Raw genomic sequence first — 8,430 nt, 5'->3', positions numbered from 1 at the left:
GGGGACACGGCGGCACCGGGGCCACGGGCACCGTTTATTGGAGTTACACACAGGGGGTGCACCCGGGCACCCCGGGAACCCCAAGGCTGCGCGCGCCCACGGGGGGCCTGGACCAGCCCCGAGTTCAGCTCCTGATCAGCACCTCGGTCCCCGGGCAGTAGGCAGCCGGGGGAGTCCCCTGCCCCACACCCACCGGGGGGGCAGGTCCCTGGCCCAGAACTTGCCCCAGACTTGTCCAGCTGTGCTCACCTGTGCCACACCCATCAAGCCGTGCTCACTTGCCTCTCCTATCCAGCTCTGCTCACCTGCCCCCTCACCCATCCAGCTTTGTTCACCTGCCCCACATTCCACCTGTGCTCACCAGCCCCACACTGATACAGTTGTGCTCACTTGACACCACACCCCCATGTCCCAGCAACCTCCAGTTCCCCCCCCACACCTGCTATGCCCCCCTGACCCCACAGCCTCCTCCACTGCCCTGGGGATCTGCCTCCCCGGGTCCCTGGCCTCCTCTGGCTCCTGCACACCCTGCCCTGGCTGCCCCCTCTGGCCTGGCCTTGGCCACTTATAGTATGGGAGAGGACTCCTACATCCTGCTTTGCTTTTTTTACAAAAATAAGATGAATTAAAATAAATTTAACCATTAAAATAAAATAATAAAATAAGATATAAAGAGATTAAATAGTGCCCTGCCTCAGAGAGAGACCCACGGCTGGTGGCGGTGGGTGCTGGCCGGGTGGTGAGCCAGGCATGGGAGGCACTGGACCCCCCACAGGGCAGAGGCAGAAGGTCCTAGCAAGGGTCTCCTTGGCCAGGATGACCCCACTGCGCCTCAACCCTGGAAGGCTGGGGTGGCAGTGAAGTGGCTCCCCAACTTGTGCCCAACTTGCACTCACCTTGGGGTGCTTCCTGGTACCTCCCTGGCACCCCCAGACCCTCAGCATGGCCGGTTGAGCAGGACCTCGAGCCAGCAGGGGCAAGAGGTGATGAACTGCCGGGAGTAGCAGGGTCCCCAGCCCTTGGCGAAGCTGATGCGGACACTGTGGAGGTCGCAGGGCCCCTCCCCTGGGAGCCGCCCCCCTCCCACCCCCCCCACCCGCTCATAGTCGAACACCTTGGCAGAGTAACCTGGCAGCACCTTGAGGACGGTAAGCCCGCGGGTGCCAGGGGGGCCCAGGGTGGGCGAACTGACGAAGATGGGGTGGTCACTGCGGTTGTAGGCCCAGACGCCGCCCAGCTCCCGGCTCAGCAGCAGCCCCCGGCCGATCTTGCCGCGCGCCCGCCGGACGGCGCGGCTGCGGTGGGCAGCCGGCAGCTGGCCCAGGCAGAACCCGCTGCCCCGTGGCAGCTCACAGAACACGTTCACCGACGCCTCGTGCACGGCGTAGAGGCGGCCCACACGCGTCCGGTGCTCCCAGTAAGCCAGTTTGCACCAGTAGCCATCCTTAACTGTGCTCCGTGAGGGGCTGGTGTCTGGTGGAGGAAGAGCAGAGCTGTCACCACCGGTGGAGCCTCAGTGAGCACAGCCAAGCTGGAGGGGCTGAAGGGAGATGAGTGGGCACAGGGGATCTGTGTCCCCCCGCTCGTTCATGCAGGACAAATGGACAGGGTGCCCCTGGGATGTGCCAGCAGAGTGTGAGTCGCTGGAGGCACAGAGGGCCAGGCAGTCCCTGGCCACTGTCCCCAGGGGATGCGGTGAGGGGGGTCCCCGCTCCAGGGGAAGGTGGGGCCCCCACAGGCAGTGGCCTGGTGGCCAGCAGCCAGGCCGGAGCCGCGCCGTGTGCGTCAAGGCACATTGTGTGTGTCCCCGTCGGCAGCGCTTCCTCCGGCGGGGAGCCCGGCGCCGCCAAAAATAACAGGAGCCAGGGGGAGGGGGTGGACCCCGGCAGGAACCCCTCATCCTGCACCAGAGCCCGTCCCACCAGGGGTGCTCCCCTATTTTTGGTCTCTCTCCCTCACAGTCCTGTACCCCTATCAGCAGCTGGGGGGGAGTGAGGCCAGCCCTGCCTGACCCCCCCTGCCTGGGGTGAACGCCCTTACCACGCCAGTCCCCACTGTTGTAGCTGAACTCCAGGAGCTGGGTGCCAGGGTGCTGGGGCTCATCTGGCCAGGAAGGACCCCAGGGTGCCTTCGAGTATGGGGGTGGTGGCGTCTCTATGGGGGGGAGAGAATGGAGTGAGGGACTGGGATGTGTGTCCCAACCCCGGAGCTCCCCAGAGCCCCCCTCAGAGCCCTGAGGCAGCCCTGGGGAGCAGAGGTCAGAGGGTGGGTCGGCATGGGGGGTGTGGGGTGTGGGGGGACTCACCGGGTGCAGCAAGGCGGCTGAAGTGGTGGGGGTTGCAGCAGAGCGCAGCCGTGTCCCCGCAGCCCCCCCGGCCCCCCGCACAGTAGCAGAGGTGCTTGAGCTCATGGGGCTGGCGGAGGTCGGGCCAGCGGTAGAGGCGGCACAGCAGGACCTGGGGAGCCAGCCCCTGCTTGGCCCCCCGCAGCTCCCCCCGGGGTGCCCAGACGCAGCCGGCCTCGCAGGCACCTCGGCTCTCCACCGCCTGCACCAGCAGCTCCAGCTCCTCGTCCTTCAGCTTCTTGAAGAGCGCGTGAGCTGCTGGTTTGAGGGCGCCGGGGCTGTCGTCGGGGCTGGCCACGCAGCGCTGCCGCCACAGCCGCCGCACCAGCCCGGCGCGGCGGGACCCGAACATGGGGCAATGGCAGCAACGACCTGTGGGTCGGGCACAGGCACCCCCTGTCTGGATGGGGCTGTGGGGGGTCCCCGGTGGGGACCTGGAGCATCCTCCCACACTCCCTTTCCCCACGGGGCCCATGCAAGACCACCCTGCCTGGTTTGGCACCAACCACGGCTGCATGTCCCCGTCCCCCCAGACACACCAGGTTCCCCAATCCAGGGGGATCAGTGTCCCCAAGGTCACACAGAGATGTGACCCCAAAACCAACCAGCCCATGCCAAGATGGCAAGAATGGGGGGTCCCGCCTGCAGCACCCACCCTCCTGGTGTACAGTCCCTGGTGCAGGGGGGGGGTCTCACTCACAGCGAGCAGCAGAGCAGGGAGCGAGGAGCCGGGGCTGCGCATCGGGCCGTGCCGCAGGGGCAGCCGGCACCGCTCTGCCTGCTGCGCCTCCCACCAGTACTTTTTCCTGTGCCGGGACAGACTCTCCCCTCCCCCGGCCCTCCCTGTTTGGGGAATTCAGTGATTCGCCCCGTCCATCCTGTCCCGGGGCTGAGCCACTGCTGGGACAGGGAAGGTGCCGGATGGCTGGGCTCCAGCAGGGAGCGATGCCCAGAACCACGGTGCTGGGGCTGCCATGGGCAGCTGGGAGCTGTGACAGCACCGCAGACCACACCAGTGCATGGCGCAGCTGGGAAACCCGATGGCACCATGGACCACACCAGTGTCTGGCTGCAGGAGCCAACCTGGGCAAGGGGATCATGGAGTGCAGTGGCCAAGCATCACCCTGGCAGCCCCCACCCCTGCCTGCGACCACACCAGGGGTGTGAGGCCTGCCTGAGCCCCCCCTTGACACCCTGCGCAGGGGGTCCCTGCAGCCCCCCCCGGTCCCCCTGCAGCCAGGGCCCTCTCGTGGGCACCATGCAAGGGTGGGGGCCTCCTCCACAACAAAGCAGCTAATGTAAACGGGACCCTTATCCCGCGCTGGGCCAGGCTTCCTGCTCCCAACTTCCCGCTGAGATAAGGGCGGCCGCTCTGGCGCCAGGCGCTGCCGCCAAAGCTGGGACACGCGGTGCTTCCCCCGCGCCGGGACAGACACGGGCAGCACCAGGGCACGGGGGGGCTTGGCTTGCCAGGGGACCCCCCCGCCATCCAAATGGTTCCACAAATCCCACCGCTGCCACCTTTGCTGCAGCTCCAACCAGGCTGGGCCCTTTGGAGACATTGTGGTCAGGGCAGGAAAGGGCCTGGATTGGAGACAAGCAGAGAAGCTCCTTTAACAAGGGGCTGAGCCACATGCAGGGAGAATCCCAGCAAGGGGCAAGCAGAGCCATGCCCCCCACTCCTGCCCCTTAGTCCCAGGCAAATGTGACCAGGGTGCCCAGGACCTTTCCAGGGTGCCCAGGACCTTTCCAGGGTGAGGGCTAGAAAGTTTGGGGCAGGGGGAGATGCATTGCCAGAGCCCCCCAAAAACACCCAGCGGGTCAGGTGCTACACAGGTTTATTGGTGAGTCTCTGGGATTGAAGCAAGGGTGGCACAGGTTGGATGGGGGTCCTGGCCCTGGAGGTCCATCAGCTCCATCAGCATGGGATGACAAGCAGTCCTGGAAGGCGAGAGAAGCACAGGGGTAAGGACCCCCTTACCAGCACCACAGGTGCACTCAGGAGCACCACAACTGGACCCCCATCCCTGCCGCAAGCACCACGGCCAGATCCGTGTCACCCCCCACATACCACAGGCCAGATCCATGTCACCCCCCCAGGAGCCCAGTGGTTGAACACTCATCACTCCAAAAGCACCATGACTAGGCCCCCATCACTCCCCATGCACCACAGTTGGGCCCCCATCACCCCATCTCCACCCCCAGGCACCACCGCTGGACCCGTCACCCCCCAAGCTCCATGAGTGGGCCCACGTCACCCTATCACCCCTCAAGCACCACCATCCCACCAGGGCTGTGTGCCCCATGCCCCCTCAGCACGATGCCAAGCCAGCAGCTGAGGGCAGGGCGCTCACCTCAGGCGCAGCGGATGCCGGGGGTCCCGCGGTGCAGGGGGTGCTAGGGATCCTGCTGCACAGGGGGGGCCATTGTCTAGTCCAGCAGCTCACGGACACACCAGCTGCAGAGCAGGAGGTAGACGCACTCCCGCAGCAGCCGCAGCAGCCAGGAGCCCAGGCGCAGCCCCAGCGAGGCCCCGGTGGGTGCTGGCAGCGCCGTGGCCCGCACCGCGGGCCGGGCAGCACTGGAGGGATGGACGGGCACGGTCCGGAGGGGACACATGGCCGACGAAGGCTCAGTGGGGTCTGGCGCGGGCAGGGAGCAGCGCCGGGTCCCCGGCAAGCGCTGGAACCTGCTGCATTCTCCAGGCTTCAAAAGTTCCCACAATAGCGGGTGAGGGGAGGAGGCATCGCCCGGGGGGGACACCTTTTGTTCGGGCAGAGCTGGCCTCATTCCCTCCCCCCGCTAGAGCCCCGCAGGGCTGAAAGCACCGGCACAACCAAGCGCGAGGGTGATACGGGCTGAGCACAGCAGGTTTATTCAGTGTCACCCCCAGGGGACATGGCCGTGTCCCAGCAGAGCCCACGGGCCCATCACCGACGGGAGGTGCGCTCCTCTTCCTCGTTTTCCAGCTCGTAGGCAGGCCGATAGCTCTCCCTGCCCCTGGCATCGGTGTAGCGCAGCGCCGGGTTCTTCTGCGTGTTGGCCGTGCTCCCCAGAGAGGTGTAGCTGTGGAGGGGGGAGGGGGCTGCCAGACTGCAACCACCTGGCTCGGCTAGGCTGAGCTAGGCTGGGTGGGCAGGGCCAGACACTCACCCCTTATCATAGAGGATGCAGTAGGGGACAAAGAGCTTGCGCAGAAATTCCCAGATATCCCGGTAGGTCCAGTCCTGCAAGAGGAATTGGACAGGAATTGCTGCAGGGGCAGGCAGGCTGCTCCGTCACCCCCAGGGAAGCCAGCCAGGCCCCCCCAGGATCACATGGTGGAGCCAGCTGGTCCCTGGGGCACCCCTGTCCCTCCCCAAACCCAGGAAAAGCCCCCAGTGGGCAGGAATGAGCACCAGGCATCAAGAGGCACCCACGGCCACGCCATGAGGCAGGAGGTGCTTGGGGGAGAAGGGGAACAGAGAGGGAAGCCCTTTGAGATGGGGGGACTAGCGCTGGACCTGCCAGACTCCCTCCCCAGCAAATGGGGACAGCCCTGTCCTCAAAGCAGGTGGGGGTCACGTACCAGCAGGGGGTTCACCCGCATGTATGGGGGCCAGTCAGGGTCTGTTGGGCACATGGGGGTCAGGGTGCGGGAGTAGGGGTCCGTCCGCCGCGTCCCCATCAGGACGGCCTCTAGCTGCGGCTCCTGCTCCCTCAGGCGGGCGAGGGCGTCCCGCATGGAGCCCTGCACCGTGCGCAGCTGGATCCCATACCTGTGTGGGCAGGACAGGCAGCTGCCTGCGGGGCTGCAGGACATGCTGCTCACCCCCTGGCCCAGCAGAACCCCCCGTACCTCTGGACAGTGGCCTGGATGAACTGCTCCATTTCGGGGAAGGGCGACACGAGGCGGATGTAGAGCACCTGCAGCTTCTCCCGCCCGGCTGGGTACTGCCTGGGGAGAGACCAGGCGCAGGGCTGGGTTCCGGTGACTGGTGGCAGAGCAGTCCTGTCCCTGCCAGTGGAGCTCCAGGAAGCTGCTTGATCCCCCAGAAGGGGGCAGGGGAATCCCTGGAACCCTGCTGGGGCCTGTGGGACCCCTCTAGCCCTGCCCCATGGCTGGGTACCTCTCCACAGCGGCGTGGACAAGGTGCAGCAGGGCTGTGCAGTCCTTGCCCCCGTTGAAACCCACGCAGAGCTGGGCCAAGCTGTACCGGTCCAAAGCCTCCTCGATGGTTCGCAGAGCTGCTGCCACCTTCTGCCCCAGGGCTGAGCCTGCAGGGGGAACATGGTCGGTGCCCAGGTCCCACTGCCTTGGGGCACCTCTTGTCTCCAGAGACACCACGGAGCCACTGCAGCCCACAGCTTGGGCAGCTACAGGTCTGTGCCACGGGTGAGACAGGGATTCTGCCACGGTGACCTGTGACACCACACCCAAAACTCAACACTGTGCTCTCAGAACCTGACACCATTTCCTAACTGGAGTTACAGGTCCCTCTGTGGGATGTAGCCCAGTGCAGCTTTGGCACCAGTGAAGTCTCAGCACCCATCAAGCCCCACAGAACCCCAGACCAGCCAAGCTCTGCTCCCAGGCTGGGCTTCCCCCATCCCAGCTGGCTTGCACTGGGACAGTGCAGCCCTTCAGCACCACGTCCTGGTACCTGACTCAGCCAGGCCATAAACCTCGGTGGGTGCTGGCGAGACACAGTCGGTCACCAACGGCACGACAACACCCGGTGGCAGCTTCTCCATCAAGAAGCGATATGCTTCCTCCAGCTCCTGCTCTGACTCCGAGTCCAACGTCAGCTTCACACGGTAGTAGTTGTTGACCCAGTCTGGGTAGGAACCCAAACTGACGCGGCCCCGGAAGGCGGCATCGGTCTGGTCCAGCACCGGTGCCAGGAGGATCTCGTCGGCTGCCACGTAGATGGTGCGGGAGTGGAAGCGGGTCTGGTGGCTGCGGAAAAGGTGGGCGAGCCCATCCAGGGCGCGCTCCAGCAGCGCCGGGATGCCAGGGAAGATGTAGACGTTGCGGACACTCACCAGCGGGTACTTGAAGGCGTTGCCCGTGCGCCCATCCGTGCCGTAGTTGAGGCGGGAGGACTCAGGGACACGAGCCAACTTCATCTCGGGGCACTGTGCGTCTGTCTTGCCGAAGAACTTGTGCACCAGGGCCACCAGCTCGGGGTGGGGGGTCACCCTCTCCCCAAAGGCCTTGGCCACCGCCTCGAAAGTGACGTCGTCGTGCGTGGGTCCAATGCCCCCCGAGGTCAGCACGTAGGTGAAACGGGAGGCAAAGGTGGCCACTTCGCTGGCGATGGCGTCCACCTCGTCAGGCACCACTGACACCCGGGCCACCCGCACGCCCAGGGCACGCAGCCGTTGGCACATAAAGAAGGAGTTGGTGTCCTGCGTGTGGCCCTGGGGGAACCGGGACACCTGTGATAGGGGGGCACCTCGGGCCTGCCAGGCCCCGGGAGCCGTTCACGGCACCAGGGAGCAGGTCCAGGCCCCAAGAGCAGCCACAGGCCCAAGCGGCCCGGAGCAGCCCGTGACCCCGAAGGGGGCCCTGGGCCCTCCGGAGCAGCCCCGGCCCCGAGAGCAGGTGCCGTGACCTCGGAGCAGGCCCGCCCCGCCCACCCTCAGCAGGCCCCGGCCGCACCTTTAAGATCTCGTCGCCGATGACGATGATGCCGGCGGTGGCGGCGGAGCCCGGGCCCGCCGTGGGGCTGGAGCCCGCCATGGGGCGGGCGGCGGCGGCGGCGCGCAGGGCCCCGCCCGCCCGCAGCGCCCCCCGCAGCGCGGCCCGCATGAGCCGGACCGGCCACCCCGCCTGCACAGGCCGCGGCGCGCCCCGCGCTCCCATTGGCTGCCCTGCCTGCCCGTCACACCCGCCGCCAGGGCGGATTGGCCAGAAGGCGGGACCCGCGGGGACGGAACCATGAGGGCGGGCGGGGGCGACACCCGCTCCCCCTCTGCGGCCGTGGGTCCGCCCGCACGGCGCCGGAGGCCTCCCGGGCCTCCCCCGTCCCTTCCCTTCTTCCGGTGCCCCGGGAGCCCCTCCAGCCCCTCCGAAGCACTGGGAGGAGGGGGCCTGCCCCGTG

General features: G+C 66.7%; 2 protein-coding genes across 2 annotated transcripts; both read right to left on the bottom strand.

Moving 5' to 3' along the window:
- Positions 1 to 13: 13 nt before the first annotated feature.
- On the bottom strand, positions 14 to 3,104 carry LOC127394819 (mothers against decapentaplegic homolog 6-like). The gene is made up of 4 exons (XM_051641079.1): positions 3,045 to 3,104; positions 2,306 to 2,716; positions 2,041 to 2,154; positions 14 to 1,473 (listed from the first exon to the last, which is right to left on the bottom strand). The coding sequence occupies exons 2-4, from the start codon at positions 2,694 to 2,696 to the stop codon at positions 938 to 940; spliced, it is 1,041 nt and encodes a 346-aa protein (XP_051497039.1). The 5' UTR covers positions 2,697 to 2,716; positions 3,045 to 3,104; the 3' UTR covers positions 14 to 937.
- Positions 3,105 to 5,193: 2,089 nt separating this feature from the next.
- FLAD1 (flavin adenine dinucleotide synthetase 1) lies at positions 5,194 to 8,168 on the bottom strand. Its single transcript, XM_051641030.1, has 7 exons — positions 7,989 to 8,168; positions 6,988 to 7,747; positions 6,454 to 6,601; positions 6,183 to 6,281; positions 5,913 to 6,102; positions 5,498 to 5,571; positions 5,194 to 5,410 (listed from the first exon to the last, which is right to left on the bottom strand). The coding sequence occupies exons 1-7, from the start codon at positions 8,136 to 8,138 to the stop codon at positions 5,275 to 5,277; spliced, it is 1,557 nt and encodes a 518-aa protein (XP_051496990.1). The 5' UTR covers positions 8,139 to 8,168; the 3' UTR covers positions 5,194 to 5,274.
- Between the last annotated feature and the right edge of the window lie 262 nt (positions 8,169 to 8,430).

Source organism: Apus apus, chromosome 27, assembly GCF_020740795.1.
Source record: "Apus apus isolate bApuApu2 chromosome 27, bApuApu2.pri.cur, whole genome shotgun sequence".
Classification (NCBI taxonomy): Eukaryota; Metazoa; Chordata; class Aves; order Apodiformes; family Apodidae; genus Apus; species Apus apus.
The sequence above is the reverse complement of the archived record's forward strand: the minus strand, read 5'-3'. Positions and strand labels throughout refer to the sequence as shown.

Excerpts from the sequence above, each read along its gene's own strand:
- LOC127394819 (XM_051641079.1), bottom strand. The coding sequence starts at position 2,696 with ATGTTCGGGTCCCGCCGCGCCGGGCTGGTGCGGCGGCTGTGGCGGCAG. Across the intron at positions 2,155-2,305 it reads CAGCCGCCTTGCTGCACCCG|AGACGCCACCACCCCCATAC; the intron begins GTGAGTCCCCCC and ends TCCCCCCCATAG. Across the intron at positions 1,474-2,040 it reads CAACAGTGGGGACTGGCGTG|ACACCAGCCCCTCACGGAGC; the intron begins GTAAGGGCGTTC and ends TTCCTCCACCAG.
- FLAD1 (XM_051641030.1), bottom strand. The coding sequence starts at position 8,138 with ATGCGGGCCGCGCTGCGGGGGGCGCTGCGGGCGGGCGGGGCCCTGCGC. Across the intron at positions 6,103-6,182 it reads ATCCAGGCCACTGTCCAGAG|GTATGGGATCCAGCTGCGCA; the intron begins GTACGGGGGGTT and ends CTGCCCACACAG. Across the intron at positions 5,411-5,497 it reads TGCATCCTCTATGATAAGGG|CTACACCTCTCTGGGGAGCA; the intron begins GTGAGTGTCTGG and ends CCCCCTCCACAG.